The sequence below is a fragment of the Ptychodera flava genome, chromosome 9 (assembly GCF_041260155.1).
Source record: "Ptychodera flava strain L36383 chromosome 9, AS_Pfla_20210202, whole genome shotgun sequence".
Classification (NCBI taxonomy): Eukaryota; Metazoa; Hemichordata; class Enteropneusta; family Ptychoderidae; genus Ptychodera; species Ptychodera flava.
Window position 1 is genome coordinate 43,391,350 of NC_091936.1, and position 26,993 is coordinate 43,418,342.

The 26,993-nt window shown below is 37.9% G+C and overlaps 1 protein-coding gene across 4 annotated transcripts in view; it reads left to right on the forward strand.

Moving 5' to 3' along the window:
* The window catches only part of LOC139141127 (probable serine carboxypeptidase CPVL), a 601,148-nt gene extending 581,396 nt beyond the window's left edge, over nucleotides 1-19,752 (forward strand). The window contains exons 1-14 of one of the 4 annotated variants that reach the window (XM_070710722.1): nucleotides 120-256; nucleotides 950-1,147; nucleotides 1,791-1,847; nucleotides 2,404-2,465; nucleotides 3,034-3,148; nucleotides 3,458-3,516; nucleotides 9,380-9,459; nucleotides 14,150-14,216; nucleotides 14,672-14,794; nucleotides 15,959-16,090; nucleotides 16,625-16,723; nucleotides 17,136-17,312; nucleotides 18,627-18,818; nucleotides 19,349-19,752. In XM_070710722.1, coding sequence (XP_070566823.1) covers nucleotides 967-1,147; nucleotides 1,791-1,847; nucleotides 2,404-2,465; nucleotides 3,034-3,148; nucleotides 3,458-3,516; nucleotides 9,380-9,459; nucleotides 14,150-14,216; nucleotides 14,672-14,794; nucleotides 15,959-16,090; nucleotides 16,625-16,723; nucleotides 17,136-17,312; nucleotides 18,627-18,818; nucleotides 19,349-19,432 — 1,428 coding nt within the window. In that variant the 5' untranslated portion in view covers nucleotides 120-256; nucleotides 950-966 and the 3' untranslated portion in view covers nucleotides 19,433-19,752. Of the gene's footprint in view, nucleotides 1-119; nucleotides 358-949; nucleotides 1,148-1,790; nucleotides 1,848-2,403; nucleotides 2,466-3,033; nucleotides 3,149-3,457; nucleotides 3,517-9,379; nucleotides 9,460-14,149; nucleotides 14,217-14,671; nucleotides 14,795-15,958; nucleotides 16,091-16,624; nucleotides 16,724-17,135; nucleotides 17,313-18,626; nucleotides 18,819-19,348 lie in introns of those variants that run through there. The other 3 variants (XM_070710721.1, XM_070710720.1, XM_070710723.1) reach the window with 3 other exon arrangements.
* The last annotated feature ends 7,241 nt before the right edge of the window (nucleotides 19,753-26,993 follow it).

Genomic DNA, 26,993 nt, shown 5'->3' on the forward strand with positions numbered 1-26,993 from the left:
TTAATTAATTTAAAAACCCTATACAACGAAACTCCTTGAGAATTGTAATATTTATGGTGAGAAATTGTTATAAAGTGATAAGCAGAAGACTGATTGTGACAGAAGACCGTCAAACAGGCACGAGAATTCACAAAATTCCATGCTATCGTAAACAGGCTAGCTTTGTCATTTTGGAACATATTGAAATTGTGAGAGTCACCTGACTTTCTCACGTGATGCACTTCTGCTCATATCCTCAATCGCGCCGGGTATCAGGGTAAGCACGGTTGGGCTCTAACTGGAATATACTATAACAAAGTTGAGGTCTGAAGTGGCGGGTGCTGAAGCCAGCAAGGTATAGGCAAGAATTACTAATGTGTGGGTATATGTTTGATTTACACATTACTTTTATTTTTCAGTTATTGTTCCAACATGTTTAGACCTGGCATCTTGATTTTAATAACCTTTATATGCTTTAATCATGTACCGGGGGAAATCCAACAACGGGAAGGAAATCACTCTCGCTGTCACCGCGCTGACCAGTAAAAGTATACGTATGAATGCGAAATGAAACGCCCCTACGTTTTATGCCCCGGGACGCGTAGACAAAAATTGCTATGAGAGAAATACATCGTGTGTATCATTTTAGACATCGGTTTACGAAATTATGGATTTATTTTGTGCATGTATTTCAGGAACTTTATTTTTGTGTATTTCTTCGACTAAAAAGTACAAGATGGTAGCCGACATAGCTCAAATGAGATCCTAACAACGTATTAAATTTCCAAGGATCCGCCCACAACCTAAAATGTTGCGCAGCGCGCAGAAATGCCTGAACTGAAGAACAGATGTGAGCTATAAATACGCGAATATGAATTGATCAATACACTTTTTTGTCTGTAGTTATAAAAATTAAAACTTTTTCTCAAAATCGGACCAGTAATCAAAAGCTTTTGTTGTTCTACTACAGGTGTAACATTCACCAACATGTTTCGGTCGAACGCACTGCGAATTATTGCCCTGCTGTTCATTTTCAACCCAGCGAATGCAAGCACACCTTTGAAAACAATATTTAAAGGGAACATACCTCAGTTTGTAAATAATGGCGTTGATCCAGGAAGTCCACTCTTCCTAACTCCACTGTTAGAAGCTGGAAAAATTGAAGAAGGTAAGCACCGTCTCAAAAAACCCACATTTATACGGCATTTTGTGACGTGTATGTGAAAGTAGTACATCAAGTTTGAATATGTTTTTGATGGGCAGTGAGTGTTACTGAGGACCATTTGTGAGTTCTGTTGTGTTTCATTTGTTTTTCATTTGTGTTTTCTCTCTCTGTGGTGCACAAGGAAGTCATGCAAAGTCTGGGGCCTCACCTTTTTTTTAAATCAGAGCACTGAACTGATCATTTCACTGGTTGAACTGACCCATTTATAATTAAAAAAGATATTATTTTATAAAGAATATGTGTGGACTATCAAACTAGGCCTGGAGACCACTACATTTATTTTTATTCTGATCCTAAGTACAAATAAATGTACAAAATGGACTGACTTACAAATGGATTAAATCAGAAGATTATTCTGGTTTCGTCCTCTGTTATAGCAGAATGACAAGACATGAGATAGACAGACAGACTATAATGATATATGCCCTGCTCCAGTCACACCAGCACTGACCTCACTGTATACAGGATAATTTCAAGACCAGAGAGGCAGAGGGAAGTGGTTATATAATTATTCTCTGGGAATTCCTTTCATTTTGCAAGGTGCTATTGACAAAATTTTTCCCCTTTTCCTGTTTTTTCCTTCCAGCAAGAAATCTTAGTGTTGTGGGAATGCTTGAGGGTACAAGTATCAAAAGTTATGCAGGTAAGTCAGTGAGAGATTTCAAAATTTGCATAGCTATACGATAATTTCACTAAATTGTCTCTTCTGTATCCAGGGATTGTGTAATCAGTTTGATTTTGAACAGTGATATAAAATACTTTGTCAGTTACTGTGTCGTTGCTGAATTTTGCTGTGTTGGCTATGATTGTCTATTGTTACAGAGTGATTATGGCATGTGTCAGTTCATCAGATAGTGAAATTACCAAATCTTGTCAGTACATTTTTTTGTCTTTTACAAGACAAATATAATTGGTATAGTTTCTTTGGTGGTAAATAGGTTTTTGAAGGTGACTGTAAAGTTCAAGTGGTGTTCGAAAGTCATACATAAATTAGCATAAATTATGCATATGTGGCAGAAAATATTCATTGCTTGAGTATAAGCCCCTCCCCTTGTAATACTGCAGACTTGTGTTTCTGAACAGACGGGTTGTAGTAAGACGAGTACAGCAGATGAACATAATATTCAGTCAGGTATTCAATACTCATAACCTGTGAGCTGTAACACCATACAGAGTATTACTATCTTATCCGCTTTCAGGGTTTTTCACAGTCAACAAGCAATATGACAGCAATATGTTCTTCTGGTTTATACCTGCCAAGGTATGTAATGCCATTGAAAGTCCTCAAAATGGATGCTGAAGGGATAAAGTACTGTACATTTCACCATTTTTTGTTATCACTCATACATTTCTTTTTGTTTCACAAATTTCAAAATGTTTTGAATATGACAAGTATAGCCATTGAAATATGGGTAAGTTTTGCAAATATAAAACAGGATTATGACATTTAAAGGAAAGAAATGAAAATTCTGATTCATTACGTTGCTTTTGCTTTCTTTGTCATCAACATTTCTTCAATTTTATGACTATCATGCTGTTACAATCTCAAAAACAGTCGGATATTGTAGCAAATAAAAACAATTCTTTTTTCAAAAAAACACTCTTATAGCACCAAAAAAATTTCTTTTTAGTTGATATCTTTTTAAAGGACTTGATCCTTATTTCCTACTCTTAGTCACCACAATTTTTGAACTGTTTAGTCTAAGTGACAAACATGATAGGCAGCTTCACAATGAGAAAAAATACTCTTGGAATTGTTATGATATTTGATGTCAATGTTGGTTGAATCAAGATACAGTGTGGAGTTTACTGTATTTTTTTACCAATAGGAGAACCCTGTGGATGCCCCAGTGGTGCTATGGTTACAGGGAGGTCCTGGAGGGTCCTCTTTATTTGGTTTGTTTGTAGAAAATGGTCCGTTTGTAATTTCAAAAGATCAGAAATGTGAGTACTTGTAATGAGCTCTCCTTTTAGCCTAAGGGAGAAAATTTATGAGATGTTGCATTAGATGAAGGTCAGGTAAAAGAGGCAGTAAAAAAAACTTTATACAGTTTACATATCTCATAGCATTAATATTTTGACAATACTGTTATTCATAGTTATGATCAAATTATTTTGATAATATCAGAGCAATGTAGCAAAATCTATGAATGATTTGCAGTACCCGATATGTGTATGGGTGAGATAGGTGTATTGACATAGAGAGAATTTCTTATAATATTGGATAAACATTTTCATCCCTTTTTTTTCCAGTAAGCAACAGAAAAATAACATGGCAAAATAAGTACTCTATGTTGTACATCGACAACCCAGTAAGTCATCATTCCTTTGAAATCACTTGTTTCGATCTGTTTCGTGAAAGAGTCAATCAAGAGGTCTCAGAGAAGTGACCAGCTTGCACACAATGTTTCAGAAATGTCTGTGTAAACCACTCATTTTTGAAAGCATTCAAAAGAAACTTCAAGACTGAGTCTAGAATGGTTAGATAGAAAGTTAACAGTAACATTAGAGCCAAATTTGGATCAAAATTACGAGAATTCAGTAGTATATATTGTTACGTGCAGAGGATACGAACAAAAGGGTGAACTCAGCAGTTTACGTTTAAACAAAATTTATTACAAAAATAAAACTAATTGCTAAGTCAGGGATAAGTACAAGCTTTAAAAGTGTACAGACTACTTATCTCAGCTGGGACGGCAAAGCTCCAGTCTCAGAGTTGTAACAGTCAGTCGGATGAATGAACAGTCCTTTGGCTTGCAGGCTTGAAGTTGCACAAAGTCCACAGTATAAATCCAGCGTTGGCAGTGAAGGTCTTGAAAAGTCTTGAGAATGACTACTGCTGGAGTTTAGTAACACACAAGAGACACGATCCCAAAAGTCTGACTGGAAGCTGAGCACGTCCCTTTTATAAAGGCATATAAGAACAATCTAGAACTTTTATTGACATGCTAATTACTGTTCTAAAATTATCTCCCTTACACAACTAATCAACTTTCCAGAACATTCCAAACATGACTAATGAATTCAAGGTTGTGAGGTCATTAAGGGCAGTGACCTTGAGAATGTTCTAGACTAATTGAACTCAGGTCATGATGAGTGTGGGGGGAATGACCTACATAACACACCCCCTCTTCAAAAAAAGAAAATTTTTCAAAGAAAAATCTTTCTTTTACAAATGTAATCTTGAAAAGGATTTAAGTACTCAAATTTTGTTTTACTCTAAAGTAAAATTTCTTGAAAGTGAACAACAATAAACTCTAAATACGAGAGAGACAGTCTGCAATTAAATTGTCTCTGCCTTTGATATGTCTAATGTCAAGATTAAACTCCTGTAACATTAAACTCCATCTTAGCAATCTCTGATTTTTGCCTTTAAATTTCTGCAGAAAAACAAGAGGGTTGTGATCAATATAAACCACTATTGGCTGATTTGAAGAAGTAACATAAACTTCAAAATGCTGTAAAGCTAATATCAAAGATAACACTCTTTTTCAATTGTAGAGTAGTTTCTCTGGATTTGTTAATTTGTGTGAAAAGTAGCAAACAGGATGTCCCATGACTATCTTCTTGCAATTTGTTGTTGGAAAACTTGAAATGGCACTGAATTTGGCATAAAGTATGCACGGCAAAGTCCGGTTATTTTACTGAGTTCGATAAAGTCATTGTTCGGCAAATACTTGGCTTCCTCCTGGAGATATTCCGCTTTCGCAGGATTCAGTCCGTCTGGATGTTGTTCCACTGGATTACTGTCGCAGACATCTTCGTTGTGGTGGATGATGTTTGTCCTCGTTGGAACATCTTGAAACAGGTGTTTATATTCGTGGAGCAGTTCTTTCACCTGTTGTTGTTGTTCTGGCTGGAGGTGTGCCAACTTTGTAGACTCCAGCTTCTCCAGGATTTCTGAGTTCTGAAGCTTGACCGAGCCCAGCTTTGAGTTTAGAGATTTTCACTCAAGTCAGTTTCAGTATCACTATCTTCATAATGGTTTGAACTGACTGCACTGACAGGCTGAGTTATAGTAGGATTATCCCTATCCAAATATGGCTTAAGCATATTTATGTGACATAGCTGTTTTTGTTTTCGCCTGTCAGGTGTTATTATGATGTAATTTAAATCACTCAATTTCTTATCAATTAGGTATGGCCCAAAGTAACGAGCATGGAGTGGTTTGCCAGGAATTGGAAGTAGAACAAGAACTTTTTGACCTGGTTCAAACTTCCGTTTTGAGGTGTTTTTATCATATTTGGTTTCATTGACTGCTGAGATGACTCAAGATTTTCTCTGGCTAATTCACATGCTTTAGAGAGTTTCGTACGAAAATCTGACACATATTGCAAAATATTCAGACAATCATCTCGTCTGATAGGAATTTCTCTTTAACGAGCTTAAGTGGGCCACGGACTGTATGTCCAAATACAAGCTCAAATGGGCTAAAACCAAGAGACTCTTGAATTGACTCTCTAACAGCAAAGAGCAGAAAATGAATTCCTTCATCCCACTGCTTCTCTGTGTCAAAACAGTAGGTCCTAATCATGTTTTTCAAAGTTTGATGAAATCGCTCAAGAGCACCCTGACTTTCTGGATGATAGGCGGATGACCTATACTGTTTAATGCCTAGCTGATCCATTACTTGTTGAAAAATACCAGACATAAAGTTGGAGCCTTGATCGGACTGGACACATTTAGGGAGGCCAAATAAAGTGAAAAATTTGACTAAAGCTCTCACTATAGTCTTTGTCTTTATATTTCTCAGTGGTATGGCTTCTGGGAACCGAGTTGATGTACACATTATTGTCAGCATGTACTCATTTCCTGATCTTGTTTTTGGTAGGGGCCCAACACAGTCTATTAGTATCCTACTAAATGGTTCTTGAAATGCAGGAATTGGCTGTAAAGGGGCCTTTGGATGGTCTGATTTGGCTTTCCTACCATTTGACATGTGTGACAAGTTTTACAGAAATGTGCTACATCCTGCCTGAGATTAGGCCAATAAAAGTGACTGAGAATTTTATGATAAGTTTTCCTGACTCCTAAGTGACCAGCCCAGGGCGTTTCATGGGCCAGGCGCAATATTTCAGCACGGTAGGGCTTTGGAACCACAATTTGATGTTTTATAGCCCAATCGTCATCAACCAAGACATCTGGAGGTCTCCATTTACGCATGAGAATACCAGATTTTGTATAATAGGAAACAGAGCTATCTGAAGTTTTATTCATCATCTACCCTGTCAAACAAGACAAAATATCTGGGTCTTTGTGTTGTTCTGCAATGAGATTTGATCTAGAAAATGTCTGACTTTGGTCAGCAGAAGTTTTACTGGAAGTTTCAAATCCACGAGGGATAACGGAATGATCCGTGTCAAACACCTGACTGAGAAAGGTGTCATTTAAGTCAACATCTGTGACATTATTTTTGAGAGTATTTTGATTCTCAGAAGTTTTCTTTGACATGGCTCGAGTAATGGCACATGAAGGAAATAAATCGGGTATCTCTTGTTCAATTGGCTCTGGATCCTGATCTAAACTAGGATTATCAGTCACAAGTGGATTAGTAATGACCTTGTCCCCAGCAAGGTCGTTCCAAGAAGAAGGTGAATCCCTTCAAAAGGCAAAAAAGGCCTAATACCTAAAGTCACAGGTCCAGAAACAAAGTCCGAAGACAAATAGACATTATGGAGAGGAACAGGAATAAAGTCATTACAATCTACCCCCTTAATAAGAACTTTAGAACCTGAAAATGACTTTTCAGAAAACGGCAGGGTATCTGCCAACAAAGAGACTGGGAAGCCCCGGTATCTCTTAAAATTTTGACAGGGGTAGCGGAAGAAAAATCACTAGAAAGTGATATAAAACCATCATGAATAAATGGTTCGAAAATACCCATAATGCTATCTTGAGAAGAATTGACCTTGACCTCATTAATTGGGGATAAGAGGGGTTTAACCTCAGAAAATGTGTTGCACACATTATTAGACTCTAATTGAGTTGATGAAGAAATAAAGCCGGTTGGCTTAGATCCACTTTGACCACTTGACCTTCACGTTTTCTTTTCAATTTGAAACACTCTGACATTAAATGGCCGTCTTTCTTACAATAATTACAAGAAAGTGTACCAAACTGTTTGTCAGAAGGAATTGAGACTTGGGATCTGATGATGTGGGAGTGTTACTTGAACTGTGTGAACTGTTGTCATTTGATTTTCTACTCTCCTTTGAAAAATTCTTGGATGAAAAGGAGGAGTTAAATTTACCTGCATTGTTTCTGTAGGAAAGGACTGGGATGGTTTGCTGAGAAATGAAGATTTGTGGGTCAATGAATAATCATCGGCCAAACGTGCAGCAACCTCCAATGTATCTGCCTTTTGTTCATTGATAAAGGTCTTGATGTCACTCCGGATGCACCTTTTAAATTCCTCAATCAAAACAAGCTGTCGTAATTTGTCATAATTCTGACTGACCTTTTCAGAAAGAACACCACGATCAAACAGTTGTTCTTTTGTTCGAGCAAATTCAACATAAGTTTGATCCTTCACCTTCTCACAATCCCTAAATTTCTGACGGTAAGCTTCAGGCACCAACTCATAGCCCTTGAGAATTAATTCCTTCACAGAATCATAATCTGAAGCCTGCTCTACTGACAACTGAATGTAAATTTCTCTGGCTTTACCCACCAGCACTCTGCAAAAGCATAGACCAGGACTCCTTAGGCCAATCCAGACTCTGAGCAATTTTCTCAAAATGAAGGAAATATTTATCAACATCCTTTTCTTGGAAAGGGGGAACTAACCTGAAATGCTTAGTGATGTCAAAACCGTGTGAGGGAAGGATTTCCTGACTGTCCAAGCTCTAAACGTCTCATTTCTAACTGCAGTCGGTGTTCTGCTAATCTCTTTCCTTTTCTTTTCCTCTCTTTCTTCTCCTTTGTCTTTCTTCCATTTGCAATTCTTTTCTTTCATTTCCAATTCCTCTCTTTCTGTCTTTCTTCCATTTTTAATTCTGCCTATCTTTCTCTCTCTGTCTTTCTTCCATTTGTAATTCTTTTCTCTCTCATTTGTAATTCTAGTTTCTTGATCTCCAAATTGTCTGCATTTCTAATTTAATTTTCTGAGTTCAGAGGTAGACTCAGGCTCATAATCTTTTAAGGCAGACTCCTCAAAATGGCCTGATTTAACTAAATGTTTTGCAATCTTGAACTGTATTTCTCGCTTGCGCATAGATCGTTTAACTTCTACCTTAAGGAAATTGGCCAGTGTTATGAGGTCGTCTTTTCTGAGGGAATCAAATGTGTCCTGATCAAGGTCATCCATTTCCTCTGGTTTAAATTCCGCCATGATTAAATTTCGCTGAGTTCACAGTATATAGTAGTTTTGAAAAGCTGTCAAAATGTTGTCAAACGGCTCAAAATATTCGTACCCGGACGAGCCCCCAATTTGTTACGTGCAGAGAAAACGAACAAAAGGGTGAACTCAGCAGTTTACGTTTAAACAAAATTTATTACAAAAATAAAACTAATTGCTAAGTCAGGGATAGAGTACAAGCTTTAAAAGTGTACAGACTACTTATCTCAGCTGGGACGGCAAAGCTCCAGTCTCAGAGTTGTAACAGTCAGTCGGATGAATGAACAGTCCTTTGGCTTGCAGGCTTGAAGTTGCACAAAGTCCACAGTATAAATCCAGCGTTGGCAGTGAAGGTCTTGAAAAGTCTTGAGAATGACTACTGCTGGAGTTTAGTAACACACAAGAGACACGATCCCAAAAGTCTGACTGGAAGCTGAGCACGTCCCTTTTATAAAGGCATATAAGAACAATCTAGAACTTTTATTGACATGCTAATTACTGTTCTAAAATTATCTCCCTTACACAACTAATCAACTTTCCAGAACATTCCAAACATGACTAATTGAATTCAAGGTTGTGAGGTCATTAAGGGCAGTGACCTTGAGAATGTTCTAGACTAATTGAACTCAGGTCATGATGAGTGTGGGGGAAATGACCTACATACAATATATGTTTAAGATTATTGCGCAATAATATGCAGGAGCCATTTCAGTTTCTTCTGCTGTAATGCTTAAAATTAATTTTATACTGAAGAAAGCTAATAGAAATACTTCATTTTGAACAGCAAAGTAGAAGACATTGATCAATATAACAATATTTGTTGATTACTATTTTTCCAGGTTGGCACTGGCTTTAGTTTTACCAAAGATGAAGCTGGCTATGCAAGAAATGAAACTGCTGTCGGTAATGACCTATACAGGTAAGGATCTATAGTCCAACTATAGATGCTGTTGGTAATGATCTATACAGGGAATGGTCTGTAGTTCAACTATAGATGCTGTTGGTAATGATCTATACACTCATTGTGACAGTTTTCGGACGACCTCACTTTTCAGGACATTTAATGACATGCTTTTCGTTGTACTCACTTCGTTCTGTATTGATAGCGTTTTACAAGTCCTGTGAGAGCATATTCAGTTAGGTGACGCTGCTGTCCCGTTTTGGATAGTTTTTTTTTCGGTAGAAGCTATTTCGGGCTACAAACTTGGCGAAGTTAGCCACACCATACAATACAAGATGTCGAAAGCAACACACAGAGACAGCCCATGTCAGATATGAAAGCACCATACACATCGAAATATAGTTGCGTCGTCCATGGATTGAACATAATTAATTTATCATGAAAGTTTTACAAACAGTTTTATAAACACATTGAAATTGAAAATCGGGGGTTTGAATTTTCAAAATATCAATATTTAGCCCCTATAATCACATTCAAAATACAACGTCCTATTACTGCGATAGCAGCCCGATTACTGCGCACTCAACATGTGGTCAATAATTTAGCAACTTTGATCCCCTAAATACCACTTCTGTCCTGTTAACAGTTTGAGGATAAACACAATAAAGTTTCAAAGAGTATGGCAATAAGATTTCGTAGTGCTCATCATTTATAAAACAGCTCCGGGCAAAATTCACTACCCTGTCCGAAAACTGTCACACTGAGTATACAGGAAAGTGTCTATAGTTCAACTATACATGTTGTCAGTTATGATCTATGCAGAGAAGGATCTATATATAGTTCAACAATAGATGCTGTCAGTAATGACCTATACAGGTAAGGATCTATAGTTCAACTATAGATGCTATTGATAATGATGTATGCAGGCAAGGATCTATAGTCCAACTATAGATGCTGTTGGTAATGATCTATACAGGGAATGGCTGTAGTTCAGCTATAGATGCTGTTGGTAATGATCTATATAGGTAAGTGTCTATAGTTGGTAATGATCTATGCTGAGAAGGATCTATAGTTCAACTATAGATGCTGTCAGTAATGTCCTATACAGGTAAGGGTCTATAGTTCAACTATAGATGCTATTGGTAATGATGTATGCAGGCAAGGACTATAGTCCAACTATAGATGTTGTTAACGTTGGTAATGATCTATACAGCGAATGGTCTGTAGTTCAATTATAGATGCTGTTGGTAATGATCTATACAGGTAAGGGTATATATTTCTACCATAGATGCTGTTGGTAATGATCTGTATAGGGAAGGGTCTATAGTCCAACTATAGATGCTGTTTGTAATGATCTATACAGGTGTCTATAGTCCAACTATAGATGCAGTTTGTAGTGATCTGAGCAGGGAAGGATTGATAGTTCAACTATAGATGCCGTCTGTAATGATCTATACAGGTAAGGGTCTATAGTTCAACTATATATGTTGTCAGTAATGACCTATACAGGTAAGGATCTATGATTCAACTATAGATGCTATTGGTAATGATGTATGCAGGCAAGGATCTATAGTCTAACTATAGATGCTGTTGGTAATGATCTATACAGGGAATGGTCTGTAGTTCAACTATAGATGCTGTTGGTAATGATCTATATAGGTAAGTATCTATAGTCCAACTATAGATGCTGTTGGTAATGATCTATGCAGGCCTGAAGGATCTATAGTTCAACTATAGATGCTGTTTGTAATGATCTATGTAATGATCTATCCAACTATAGATGCAGGTCTTCTCAGATGGGAACTTATAAAGCTACAACTGGTCTAATGCAGTCATAGTTAATAGTTCCTCTAGGTAATTGATGATTGCGTGTCAGCTATAATCATTGTTAAAAAAACAAAAATATGACTTATGCTGTGGGGAAGTAACACTGCAGTAGCTGCTCAAAAAATAAACAGGTTGTGTTGATGTCAACTCAAGAAAAATTTCGCTTCAGTGGTAGCAGCTCACAGACAGTCCTATATCACAGTTTTGTCACATTTTTCTCATTGTTTTGATGATTATACAATCAATAAAGATCCATGGGGTTTTCTATCGCAGATCTAGGGAACTTGGTACTATGATGTTCTATGCATGATGACATCCCGTAAGGGGTCCCAGACACGGGATCCGGCAAGGGGTCATGGGACACACCTTCCAGGCCGCAACAAGTTGCACCCGTTATGCCAATAGGTACATCTTTGGTAACATGCTGACTCCATCCTGTCAGGTCATTCAATTTGAAACTGGCTTGACGGGAAAGAATGTTTGAACGCCTCATTTCTTTGAGTTAATGAAGGTCGGGATCTGTACATCTTCTGTAGATAATATAGAGAATGATATATTGCAAGCAAGGAATTGTACTTCTACTGTAGGTACTGATCTATATTTTAATGTCTGTAGTCCCTTAATAGTGATTTACACATTAAAGTTGGTGACCTTGCAAAAGTAGAAATGTTATTACTTTCTTTATAATTGTATGTTGTTGTTATGGTAACAGTAAGTAGACAAGAAATATATTGAGCAGATACAATGTAGGTATTTTCATTGTACACTTTGAGATACATCATGTCAAAATAATTTACCTGTTGATCTCAAAAGCTCACATAAGCTTTATGACAAATTTCAACCTATGAAAATTCTGGAGCTGATTAAGACCATAGCATCATCATTTCCTTTGAGTGTAGACTTCTACCACATGACTTATAGCTGTAGAAACAATCAAATGGATTGCTGTTCAAGCAGTGAAGATTAATAAAATGATAATTTATCAAAGACACTAAAAAACCCAGGGTCAGCATTTTTCTCAAAGTCCATCCCTATATGTACAGAAACTAATAATTTTACCAGATGAAGTTTACCTTGAATTCCAGCATGCTGACACCACTTTTTGAATACATTTATCGATACTGCTTCTTGTACTTTGTCATTTACTAAAAGTTTCAAGAAAACAGCAACATTGCAATGACACTTTCATTGTCTGTGCTATCTATGGATAGTCATCTACTGTAAGATACACATGTTACTTTATTGTAAATGCATGTACAGACAGGGAAGTATAGTTCCTTGGTAGATTATGATTTAGAGAATTGTATATGACAAGAAAAGGAAGTCAGTACTTCCTCTGTAGACTGATCTACACAGATAAATTTATTTCACTGTTGGAAAGTTCCCTTCCAGTAGAAATGAGTATAGTTTTACTGATGTGTGTGTTGATCCATCACACTAATGAACTGGCAGTGCAATTCTCTCCAGGGTGAAGATCTAAATAATTATGCTATTTTATTTTTTTGTTTATGAAATGAAACCAAGCAATAACTTATGAATTGCTCTGTACTGTGCTATGGCAGTGCTGTGCTTAACTATTTCGTACCGTAAATTATAATGTAAGCTGTCGATTTCAGCTACGGTGTTTAATTTCAGTTGATAATTTTTCAGCTGTGCAGACAAAATTTGCTTGATTAGGATGAGGCACTCCCACTTGGTAACATTTTTAAAACACATTTTTTTAATGCCAACGGTCGATTGTTTACATGGCGACTGCGCGCGGATTGCGAGATATCGATAAAAACACGTCCTCAAAAAAGTTAAAGTTTGAATTCCGGTGGCCCACCTGAATTCAGCTTCCGAACATAGAATGTTCGGCACTGGGGCCATTGTCAACTAAGCTATGGAGTACGAGTCTACGCTGACGCTGCTGTACCCCACAGCAGTACCACTCGCGTCGGTGAGCGGTCATGTCCCATGGGAGAAAGCCGAGTCCTACTGACTCGGCAAAAAATACGAAAAACAAAGTTTGCTGATTCCACCAGAATTCGCATAGGTGACTAGCACAGAAAGGTACAGTATGACAGCAAAGTAGTATGCATAGTGGCCGCGGCGTGGTATGCGCGCATACCACACGCGGCGGCCGCTATGTATCAAACCACGCGTAACTGTGTGGCAGACGACAAAATGTAGTCATCAGAGGCAACTAATATTTTACACGTAAAAACTGATATCTATGTGGTATTGTTTAAAAATTTAATACAACTGATTGAGAATAATGAAAACGACAAAAACTAAGGAGAAGTTTTAAAAAGAATTACCAGAGGTAAAGGCATTGATAATGATGTATATAAAGTCATCGCAGTAGGAGGTAAATTAATTGCGTCATTCGAACGTTTTTGGACTCCTTAGAATATCGTCAATCAGCACAACAACACACTTTCGGGGGATTTCGGGTCATAACCAGAAACGATCGTAAAACTTCGGGATGTGAAAAATACGCTCGGGAAATGACATGTTTTTATCGATATCTCGCGATCCGCGCGGAGTCGCCACGTCAAATATCTACCGTTGGCATTAAAAAAATGTGTTTGAAAAATAATCGCAATCATACAATCCATTATCCAATGCAGTAGGTCAGCATTCGCAAGACAATAGTTGTAAACATCGACACAAAACAGCACAGAACAGACGTAAATAGACGGTACACAACAAAGTCATATTCATGAAGAAAGATATATGACCTCTGGCCAGAAGACCAAGAAGTGATGTCAGGTGTTTCGAAAATAGTAAGCGCATCCTGCCCCACATGTGGTTTGAAAATGTTACCGAGTGGGAGTGCCTCTTTAATCATTAAAATTTACATATTTATTTTCATTTTTTTTTTTCAATTTTCTATCAGTGCATTATTGCAGTTTTTTCAAGTCTACTATGAATATCAAAAGAATGATTTCTATGCAACTGGAGAGGTAGGTATCTCTCAAAATACCTCTAGATTACTTCATGAAGTCAATTCTGAAGCTCACTTTTTTCATTATTTTTATTCAAAGATGAATTGGACACCTCCAGTCACTGCTATAAATGGAGAAAATGGATCACATTGATTACTCAAATATTCTGTAAAATGCAGTATTTAGATATTGTGTATTTAAATACCTAAAGAATGTCATTCATGTTCACTCAATCGATATTTTTGTTCTTAGAGGTACTCCGTCACAGTAAGTTGCATATACAATGCACGTCAGCCATGGTTACTCATAGAATGCTAGTACAGTATAGGCTGTTTCCTTTTTTATGTTGCCACCAAATGAAAATTAATGATTGGGAACTGTGGCTGTAGGTGTAAATGTTGCTTTAACCTTCAATTCTAAACATTCATGACACTGAATCTAATGCCTGCAAATGTGATATTCTTCCTTTGAAGTCCTATGCTGGCAAGTATGTACCAGCAGTGTCATACACAATTCATAAGGAAAATCCCAGAGCCAAAGTGAAGATTAATTTGAAAGGAATGGCAATAGGTGATGGACTGTGTGACCCGGAATCTGTGAGTATTTGGTATGATAGTACCGGTATGTCTACAAGATTCTCTACAACAGTCCAACATCACATACATTAATTGTGTCTCATCACAAAGTGTGATTTCAAAACTTTGTAGAATCTCTTCACAATCCCCACAACAAATTAAATGCAAAGTTCAAGTGCCAGGTATGTATCGCTGCAACTTGCCTAACAATTTAAGGAACTGAGTTTATGCGCAAACAGGGTGTTCACATATTTTTCAAGTGAGTTGTAAATTGTCATCGATATCTTGTCAGGATGTCTCGCGAGTAAAGTTTAATAAAAACTTTGACGGGAAAATGGCTGGCTAAGATTCAGGAAAACAAGTCAAAATGGCCAGTGTCTGGCTGTAAAAAAATGAATATACTGCAAAACAATATGAAGATGAAACCATATTTCCAGCAGATTTGTTTTTGTTCTTCAGATTGACATGTACACAGAGATTTGCTACTGTAGACCCTAATTGTGTTATGAATAATTGAAGTATATGCTTGATTATGCATGGATCAGAGAGCAGGAAAGACTTCATTCCTGAATTTTGGACAGGAAGAATGTTCCAAAAAGTGTTTGTTATGATAAATAATTTGATCTGAGTATAATACAGTCAAACCTGTTATAGTGGTCACCCTTACAGAGAGGTCACCTCTCTATAGCGGTCACTTTGTGCATTTCCGTGGCATTTTACGTGTCAAGGCCCTCTACAGAACAGCCACCTCTCTTATGGGGTCAGTGGTCACATGGCATTGCTACATTTTGGTACAAAACCTCTATATAATGGTCATATATCTGACTCTCAATGACCTCTATCAAAAAATGCTCAGACTGCGAGCACGAAATAAGTCTACTTTTACTGATTTTACATTCTGCATTACAAGCTTTCAGAAACTAAATAGCTGTTCTATGTTTTTTAACAGATTTATGAAATGGAATTTATAATTGCTTTTTATCTTTCCCTAAATTAACCACTCAGCGCACCACCTGCACAGAAAGTAATGCCACACCCACCCTCTATAGAAAGGCCACCTCCATATAGTGGTCACTTTTTTTGGTCCATTAAGTGACCACTATACACAGACAAAAACCTTGAATTGCAAGGACATAGTCTGCAAATTACGCCAAGGGACAATTATATCTTTCCCTGTGTTGACAGATGTTTCCAGCCTATGGTGATTTCATGTATGAGACAGGACAACTTGATGAAAACCAACGTGATTACGTTAACAGTCAAGTAGATATTGCAAGTCAGTACATTCAGCAGAAAAAATGGAAGGACTGCTTACAGGTACATACTGTCTACAAGACAGGCAGTTTATGATCCATAGATCAAATTTCATTACTGTGAACTTTGACCTGTATAACTTAACCTGGTTATAATCTGATCATATTATTTCCCAAGCACTTCATGAAAAAATCAAGATTATGTACTTTGGCGCTTGTGAAACATGAAATATTATTCAGTATTATTTGAAATCACAGGAAATCAACAAGGAGGTAAAAATCAATAGAGTTCAAGTTGTTAAAGACATCTTGATCAATTGCTTTTTATTAGGTAACCTATTCCATTGCCAATAAAAATACAAAAGACTTGCTCTTCATGTGTAAATTTGCTCTCTTTTTCATTTTCTTCATCAGAATAAATTTTTGGAGTAAATTCTTACAATGGCATCAAAGGCCAAGCATTCCCAGTGCTCATTGTTTGTACAAATGTTGATCTTTAGAATGAACCAATCTTTGAACATTTGTAAAAGCAGAACCAACCCAAAATGATTCTGGCATTGATGGGAAAGATTTAATCCAAATTGTGCTTCTGTTTCAGATTTTTGACACACTCTTGAATGGTGACATCACTCCGTATCCATCCTTCTACTACAATGCCACAGGATCTAAGGACTATTACAATTTTCTTAGATTAGAAGTAAGTGGAGCATTTTTGCTGGTTTGATATTTTACCTAATATGTCTACAGACAAATAATTCCTGGTAATTACCATAGGGTGAAAACTTTTTGTTCCAAAATTATAAATAGTCAATGGTAATTAACTTAAACAACTTTTAGGGTAAAACTTATGATATTTAAGTAAAGACTTGGTTTTTACTATTTTAGTTCTCTGTTTATGTTAGCATTTACTTTCTAACATTGCACTACTTGAGAAGCAACAAACTAGAAAATTACTGTTTTTTCAGGACTAGAAACTAAAAATGTTCAAAAACCACAGTAAATGACAATGTAGGGAAAAGAAGAAAATGAAATTTGTCTTTGTTTATCAACAATTTCAATTGTTATTTCAAGTTCAACCATCTGATGGAATTTCAATACTTTTTTCACAGGAACCAGAGGAATTTTCGTATTATAACTCGTACTTGGCTCTTGGAGAGGTACGCCATGCCATTCATGTGGGAAATCTGACCTACAATGACGGGTCAAAGGTCGAACACTATCTGCTGGAAGATATTTGTCAGTCAGTGAAACCATGGGTCATTGAGCTTTTGAACAATGATTATAAGGTGAGATTATGGTGAATGGGAAACTTTACAATCAACAAGAAAGGGAAGTTCTTTCTCACTAAGATAAGACTAGGTTACAAGTCAATATGTTGATGAAATCCTCTCAAGAAAAATATACCGCGGATGTCTGAAAATCTTCCTCCTATTTTGGCATTTTCCCAAGTCCAGAGAAATAAAACATACTCTAAAATAGCATATGATCAGATTCAGATCATACCTTGGTCTACTGTTTGCCAAGGTTTGCTATTCTGTTTAGTGGTTGTTGATTTATCACTGAGTACTTACTGTAAGATACACAAATCATTTCACCATATTCTCAGTGTTTGCAAGCGGAACTAGTGTGTTTTTCACTACTCTCTAAGCATTTTTCAAAATGTAAAATGAAATACTTCTAAAAAGATAGAGATCAAGCAAAATACAAACCAATAGCTTATGCTTTCAGTTTAGTACTCATTCTAATTTATTTTGCTCAAAAAACAAGTTCTCCCAGACAGTAGATGGGGATAACTCCGATAACAGAAACAGCCAAGCTTTTATCTCTCGAGACTTATCACATGACATGCTATCAAAACATGACCTTGGACATGACCAATAATATTGAGCTGACTGAAATAAAGTCAGAGGAGAGTGATGTTGCCTAATTAATAATGTTTGTTATGATAAATACTGCATGGCCCCATCCCCGCCCCTCTTGTGAGTTGATGTGTGGATAACAGTGTTCAGAGTTGATAATATGCAAGTGTATTACAACTTTCTGGTTCCGTAAACAGTGCCAGGCTTTCTGCTATGGTGTTTTACACGTGCAACCGAGCATGTGTGTGTGACATTGTGTGGATGTGATCACAAAACCACAGCCCGGTATAATTTGTGTAACATGTATGTGACTTTTCTGGCACAATTTATGCACACTATAGAACATGTTGGTGGTATGACTAAGGTGACAGCGCCACCAATGTCCACTCAAAGACCATATTATATGTATTTAATAAAGTTACAAAGTTGCCATGTAGAAAAGGAGCAAAAGTTACCGGACAAATTCAAGGTGGTACAAACATGATAAAACACTTGTGATGGTGTTTTTCAAGGCCTAATCAGGATGTCATTGCATCACATGATTCATAATAGACCAGTCTGTGGTATTTCATACACATATCACACACACATTGAAGTAAATACCAAAGCTTGCCCAATCTAACATGAACTGGGAGCGTATGAATTTTTGATGTACATCTTTGCAATTGTCAAAAATGTTATTTTTAAGATTTGATGTAGTTTGCCATGTACCATTTAATGTGGTGTTTAATTTTATTGCAGGCTATGTTTTACAATGGCCAGTTGGACATCATTGTTGCTAATCCACTCACTCAGAGGTTTTTGGCAAAACTAGAATGGAAAAGAGCTGCGGAATACAGGAAAGCTGAAAGGACAATTTGGAAAATAAACAACGGTACAGACGTAGCGGGATATGTGCGAGCTGTTGGACCAGGCAAAGGTACCATGTTCCAGGTTAGTGTAGAGTACAATCATTAAAGAAATTTTGAATATAATTATTCGGTCTGTTATTGATTTTCACATCATAACTCAGTGCTGGGTACAAAAATCAACAAGCAACCTAGCGGCTGATACAGCTCGCTTTGAGTCGTTGCTGCAACTTACAATATTAGAATCACTGACCATCTCTAGATGTGCACCCAATACCTCAAGATGTGCATTCCATTACATAACTTGACTTTTGTACATTTTGACTTGGTTTGAATACACCAGGGTAATGTCTTCATCATATTGATAAACCAAAGTGTGGTCATTCTCAGTGAATTGCACATGAAGTATAAGATTTCTCAGAAGTGGTTTCTGAGCAGTAGAGCAAAAGTTGACGAGAACGACAGATGCCATGATTGACCTACCTACTCCAACAACTCCGCGTCTCCTGATAGTGGAGCTACAAAAGTTTTTTACTTTCATATGATTACAACACCATCAATTGAATCAGACTTTATATCCAGTTTGATTGTTTGTTTGTTTCTCTACTCTTTCAGGTTATGGTTCGTGGAGCTGGTCACATTGCACCCTATGACCAACCAGAGAGACTGTATGACATGATTGTCAATTTCATTGGTTAAAATTGAAAAAATAAAACATGCATCTAACACAGGGTTTGAACATATAGAAGTCAGTCAAGACTCAATTTTCAGTCATCACATTGCTTGGATAAAAATTCCTAAAGTTTCTCTGGGGTTCAGTTGTCTGATTGCTGAGAGCAACTTACAAAGTCTTTGTTGTGATTTATTTTATTCTGCTGACTGAGACATGTTGAATAATTGCCTGTGACATCATTCAGGGAAACTAGATCAGAGTGCACAAAAATGGAGAAAAATATGCAATTAAAAATTGTGAAAAAGCCCAGACATGCTTATTTCACTAAAAAATTATTACATAACTGAAAAAAAAGGAAAAATATGTAGAAATTTTGGAAAAGGGATGTACATACTCTATCAACCTAATCCACCTCCCTCCCCGTAAAAAATATCAAATCTGGGAAAGCAGAAGAAAATTTGCATTGACCACTGTCCCATGATGTGGTGGGGTAACATCCCTAACAGGTTACACAAAGTAGATCTTTAAAACAATTTACTCAGATTTCAGTCAGCAGATTAATAAGAATAATTTCTCACATGAGTCAAAATGTTGTTAGATAATCCGTGGCACAATTCGGCCAACCAATAAACCAATTTGCATTTTCAAAAAAGAAAATCGAAATGGAGCTAATTTCCAATTTTCAAATGGTTTTATCATCTTGATTATTAACTTTTAGGCCTATTTCTAAATTTAAAATCTTTGGGCTGAGATTGAAATATAGGAAACAGGTCTATACTGCTGTGAGGATGGCACTTTACGGCCATTCAAATTTCCCTCTGACAAACTCTATTTCCCACAATTCGTATTTCCGTTTTTTTAATGTCCAATATACCAAATGTCCGATTTTCCCATTTCATTTGGGGCGTGGCCCAGTATCTTTCATACCATGGCGGAAATAACTGTATCGAATTGGAATTAAGGTGTAACATTTATCTCAGTGTGACCAAATGTGCTAGGGCGGGGCTTGGTTACGATGATTGTCACAATATACTTTTAAAAATTAGCGGGAATGAGGGACAGGTCAGTTTCTTCGGCTTTGGAGGCCAGTGGATTCATGGGAGTCACCCTGTTTTTCACTTTGGTGATGGGGTCACCTATTTTGAAATGCCCAATTGGGGGTCATTGTGTTTTTAAATTTTGACACGGGCTCATACTTGCCTAGTGTGCATCGTGCTAGCCATGGATTTCATCATTCAGTGTCATTTTTCGGCGCGCCTTTCGGGCGCGTAACTTTACTAATATGAGGTTATTACGAAAATACCGCAAAGGATTCACGAGGACATTGGCGCAGCGTATCGCTCGACGCGAAGCGGAGGGTGATGCACGGCGCCGATGCTAGTGCATCCTTTGCGGTATTTCGTGATAATCTTATTATTATACATCTTACATTCTTCACTGGGACATCAAATTGTCTAGCTGTGCAGCTATCTGTTGGCGGGGTAGAGTGCGTTGATATGCAGGTCATCAAAAGGTCAACCCCGCCTTTTGATGACCCGCACAGCGGCGCACGCTATACCCCGCCAACAATAGCTGCGTTTCCACAGCTACAAATTGTCAGAGTAGTGACCGCTTTAGTGTAATGTCAACATTTTTTCTTCCGATTTACAGTGCAAATGTAGAATGCTATCTCAGACGGCTTCTGCAAACTCTGGAGTGTGTGTACCATAGTACTACACACATACGTACAGAGCGCGCGAGGCTGAGCAAACTGGCCAATCCCTATAACATCGTCTCACATCACTGGAAGACAAGAAAAAAAGCTGTTCTTTGGTTGGTAGAGTGCGGGTGCGCGTTCAGCCGCAGGAAATTCAAGAAATGGGTGATAAAGGAAGAAGTCACCGCGAAATAGGTGTTCATCTCCAAAATGTTTTGCCCAGGGCAAGTGGTATCTCTGAACGAACTGTTAGACGATGATGTCTCAAACATGATATCAAACGCCTTTAAGGTCAAGATTTGGATCGGGTTGGAACGGGTGCAATTTATAAAGCGAGCCGGCATACGCATTAAAACTATTGCGTACAAAGATTGACAGCTGAATAAATTGATCAGATAAAATTAAATGTGGATGCCGCGCTCTGATTGGGCTGATGACTGTCACAATTTACACAATGTTCCAGTTTGCGACGTTGACGGGAAGCGCGCAAAACTTCAGCAGGTCAGGTCAAACTGATTATATCGGACTTTCCTTTCCGGCGGCCGCAACACTATTGTTCCTTGTATGTTCGTTACTCGATCCATTGAACGAGTTACCCGCGCAAATAACTGTCACAATTTGATGCATTCCTAGGCCAAAGATAGATACTATCAGCTGCCACGCCCCAAATGAAATGGGAAAATCGGACATTCGGTATATTGGAAATTGAAAAAACGGAAATACGAATTGTGGGAAATAGAATTTGTCAGAGGGAAAATTTGAATGGCCGTAAAGTGTCATCCTCACAGCAGTATAGACCTGTTTCCTATATTTCAATCTCAGCCCAAGATTTTAAATTTAGAATAAAATAGGCCTAAAGTTAATAATCAAGATGACAAAACCATTTGATAATTGAAAATTAGCTCCATTTCGATTTTCTTTTTTGAAAATGCAAATTGATTTATTGGTTGGCCGAATTGTGCCACGGATTTAGATGACAGCTGTCTAGTTGAGTGCACAGTTTTAGTTTGCTCTTACAAGAGAGCTTGATTTTGTTTTATGTATATCTTGTTTATCTGGTCAGTGTAATCAGCATTACATAGATCATAATTATTACTATTACCTCAACTTCTGAAGAAACCAGAATGTCATGTCTGCATTATTTATTCAAGAGTTAAGTCTTTTGTTTGTGAATATACCTCAAAGAGCAATAAAACCTTACTAATTTTGATTTGCATGGTTTTTCAAACAATTTGTCTACTTATTTCATAGTGATGTCCCATAAGGTATGTCAGATTATACAATTTACCCAAAAATTCAGTGCCTATCCAGTGTTCTATTGACATATTTGAACCCAGGTAATGCTTGAAAGGTACAGAGCTTCAATATAATGACAGAAAAATGATAACACCGAGAACACTTCAAATCTTTATATTGTTTAAGCTATAGCTTTTGTTCTATCAAACACAATGCAAGATAGCAGAGTGTTTCTTAAAGCTACAGTGGTTGGTTGCCAATTTTACACACTAACTTCTATAAAAGGGATCATTCAAGATTTTGAGTGAAGTTTACTGAGAGGAGAAAGTTTGTGACATATCTACCTCAGAGCTGTAAGTAATTAACGTATGTGTGCACCTTGTTTTTTGATAGACTCTCTGATATCATCATGTTAAGTTTTCACCATGTGCAGGTATAGATGGCACTGTGCAATGATACTTCAATAAATAAAGGCTTGTCAATTTCAGTGGTACTTTTCCATCTTTCTCTGCTCTATCCAAATTAAATGTGACAAACACACATCACAACTTACCAAATCTGATGGTAGCCCATTTGTTTAAGTAATGAGCGCAGTGGTCGTCGCGCTGCGCATCCTCCTGAGGGGGTCCCCCTCTGTTGTAAACAAATCCAAGAACGCCGCACATGTTACGGGTTGATTGTAATGTTTGCGATATTGCCGTTTGTTAAAATGGCGGCTGATCTGTCACAAGCATACCAACTATCCAAATGTAACACGCAATAAAAGGTCAATTAATCTAAGTTAAATATCTGCTGAATATTGAACAATGATTGCACGCTGGATTGAGATCACATTTGCTCATGATTTTCTTGAATCAGTTGAATGGGGCTCGACTACTGTTATCGCTCGAGCCATAGAGCTAGACGTACGCATGTATACGCCAACAGACTATCAACGACCGGGCTCTAGTTTTCGACATCGCTAGCAAGGACGAGAGCTTTCATTTCAAGAGGCCCGACAGGAGTACAAAGACAACAACCCAAACTACAGAAATCTACAGCTCGCAGAGCAATGCCCGCTGCAGCAAGAAGCATCTCTGCATCTGTTACGTTCCGTGGTCTGTTATGAACGTCCGTGTCCGTGTATATGACGCGCTACACTCGGCTGTGGAGAATCCAACTCAACACAATGTTTACCCCGTTTGGGGGTACAAACGAGAATTCCGAGAACAGGTATCAAGTCAAGCGAAGGACCTTTCAGAGGTCTTCTTGTTATGTGGGGGTTATCTCACTTGAAAGAGGATTCAGACCTACCCGGCAATCAGGAGGTACAACAACAAAGTTTGCCCAGCACCTGTAGGCCTACACCAGCTAGCGGTTGGATCACTGCCATGACCGTGCACAGGACCTGGGCACGGGATCTCTCGATACGTCTATGCACGGTGTAGCTGTGCAATTTCCCTGCCAAATGCCGCGAAACCCGCTCGTTTTGTTTATTGTTTCCTGTCATTTTACTATTTCTTACCACGTAATACTAGGAGAAGTAAGACATGGTGATCAACAGTTGGTTGTGGGCCAAGTCGTAGCGGGCCGGTACGTTGTGGGACCGGATTCTCTATATCCGTGTACGTCAACGCGGTGACCGTCTCCCAACAACATTTCACGTGTCCTGCTCTGGCTTGCCGATCATGGTCTTGAGTGTAATTTTTGTGTTAGGCATTGTGCTTGTTGCTGGTCTACATATATAGGCAATGTTGATCATTTTAGTTATGTATTTTTACTGTACTGTACATAGCATTGTGTACAACAAGCGTGACCGCGCGCGATCAAACCCATTGTTTCACTGTGTCTGCGTGCTGTAAACTCAGCGACATATGTGCTGGGTGTAGTGTCCCAATGTTCGTAGCTCTACACGAGTTTATAGATAGAAATACACAAATGAAGTTCGTTTCCGATCTTAATATTTTACTATTGCATGATGTTGAGTCTTACAAAGGCCTTAACAAAGTGGGGGACTGCTCCAATCTCACTCCTATTGAAGTTGAGAAGACTTATGTTTACAAACATTTATGTTTATCAACAAAAAAAATCACGCACGCGCAGCGCGACGACCACTGCGCTTTAAGTAATGTTCCCAGTCAGTCCAGCTACAACAATTGCAGTTGCATGGGGAGAGCCAAGAACATGCCAGAAGCATATCAGAAGTGCAGAGTTGAGTTGATTTAGTATGTACCTCTAGACTGAGTTTTATACTTTTGCTCAATCTTTCCACAAGGAAATGAGACTGTAAACTCTTTTGCAATCAAGAATAACAATTGGCACTGTACAAATTTTGAAACAAATCTTAAATGCTTAATATTTGAAAGTCATAATACAATGTGTCTGTTGGGGAAAATTTAATTTTTAATTTTCACAAAACAAGACAGCAAACACCATATTTGCTCCATTAGTTTCCAAACCAGTCTCCACAAGCTGCATACCTGTCATGAACTTCTGAAAAACTGACTCTGAGGTACATTATTCTGAATACCTGACTCCAAGGTACATTATTCTGAATACCTGACTCCGAGGTACATTATTCTGAATACCTGACTCCGAGGTACATTATTCTGAATACCTGACTCCGAGGTACATTATTCTGAATACCTGACTCCGAGGTACATTATTCTGAATACCTGACTCCGAGGTACATTATTCTGAATACCTGACTCCGAGGTACATTATTCTGCATACCTGACTCCGAGGTACATTATTCTGAATACCTGACTCCGAGGTACATTATTCTGAATACCTGACTCCGAGGTACATTATTCTGAATACCTGACTCCGAGGTACATTATTCTGAATACCTGACTCCGAGGTACATTATTCTGAATACCTGACTCCGAGGTACATTATTCTGCATACCTGACTCCGAGGTACATTATTCTGAATACCTGACTCCGAGGTACATTATTCTGAATACCTGACTCCGAGGTACATTATTCTGAATACCTGACTCCGAGGTACATTATTCTGCATACCTGACTCCGAGGTACATTATTCTGAATACCTGACTCAGAGGTACATTATTCTGAATATCTGACTCCCATGGTGCATTATTCTGAATATCTAACTCCGGGGTGCATTATTGTAAATATCTGACTCCGGGGTGTATTCTTCTGAATATCCATCTGCCTTCCAGGTGCATTTTTCCGGAAACATCTGCTGGGTTTTTGGTTTGTTGCCATTTCCCTGGAGTCAACATCAGGAAATATCGGATGGGCTAAAACATGCAAATATTTGCTAGATGTCTTGTTTGCAATGTAGAGATCATAAGTGTGTATGTGAATGTTAGGTTTGTAAATCCATATACAGGTTGACTTTGTATGTGTATGCACATCTCTGTGAATTGGGAGTTCAATGTCACAAATGTTTGGGAAGGTTCAGTCTAGCAATTGATGGAGGAGGGGGAAGTTAGGTGCAGTTTGACCAGTATCTGCTGGGGAGGGAGTGCCAGGGAGCAATCATGCACATCAATACAAGTGGGAATTTGAAGATACAATCGTTTGTTTGGACATGACATAAAAGGGTTTTCCCATGAGATCTATAGATGTACAAAATCCCCTACCCAAACTCACTGAATTACAAATTATTAAAGTGACAGTTGCAGAAACCTTTAACATTATTTTCATAATTTCTGTCCAAACAAATTTTCTTCCTCTTCCTAAAGTGTCTTGAAATACAACATACCAGACTTGGAAGCACAATGCAATGTGGTGTTTCTTGATAAATGAATTCTTGCCTTGACTCAGAGAGTTGGCAGCACGATGCAATGTGGTAGTATTTCCACTTACAAGGAGAATTTCTGATACCGGTAAATGAATTCTCACCTTGACTGAAATTCAGCTGTCAACAACAATGACTACAAATACATACATATGCAGATAACAAATCAAACACAAAGTACTTTGACATGATTTGGGGAGTAGGACAAGAGTTGTGTATGTCAATTGCACGTTTCTGTTCTTCTCCCCAAAGCATTTTGAAACATACACTATCCAGCTTGTCAACATAGTATCAATATGTGTAAAATACACTATTACCATTTACATTTGAATTCTAATCTGAATCAGAATTCACTTTTAATTGTCAACAATAACAATGCAGTCTACACATGTACAGACGGAGTTGGCGAGCTGAGTACTATGTACGGTATCTCAACAAGTTTTGGGGAGTAGAACAAGAAACTGAAGTTGATATTGAATTCAAAAATGGTGAACAAATTGAATGATTTGTTCACCATTTTTGAATTCAGTTACAGCTACTTGCCCTTTAAGATACAGCCTGTGAAGCTTTAGTGCAGCACACTGTCTGTGTTTGTCCACACATTTCCATACTGTTAGTGCAACACACTGTCTGTGTACATCCACACATTTCCATTCTTACAAGGACTTTTTGTGCAACACACTGTCTGTGTACATCCACACATTTCCATTCTTACCAGTATAGTACAGCACACTGTCTGTGTACGTCCACACATTTCCATTCTTACCAGTATAGTACAGCACACTGTCTGTGTACGTCCACACATTTCCATTCTTACCAGTATAGTGCAGCACACTGTCTGTGTACGTCCACACATTTCCATTCTTACCAGTATAGTGCAGCACACTGTCTGTGTACGTCCACACATT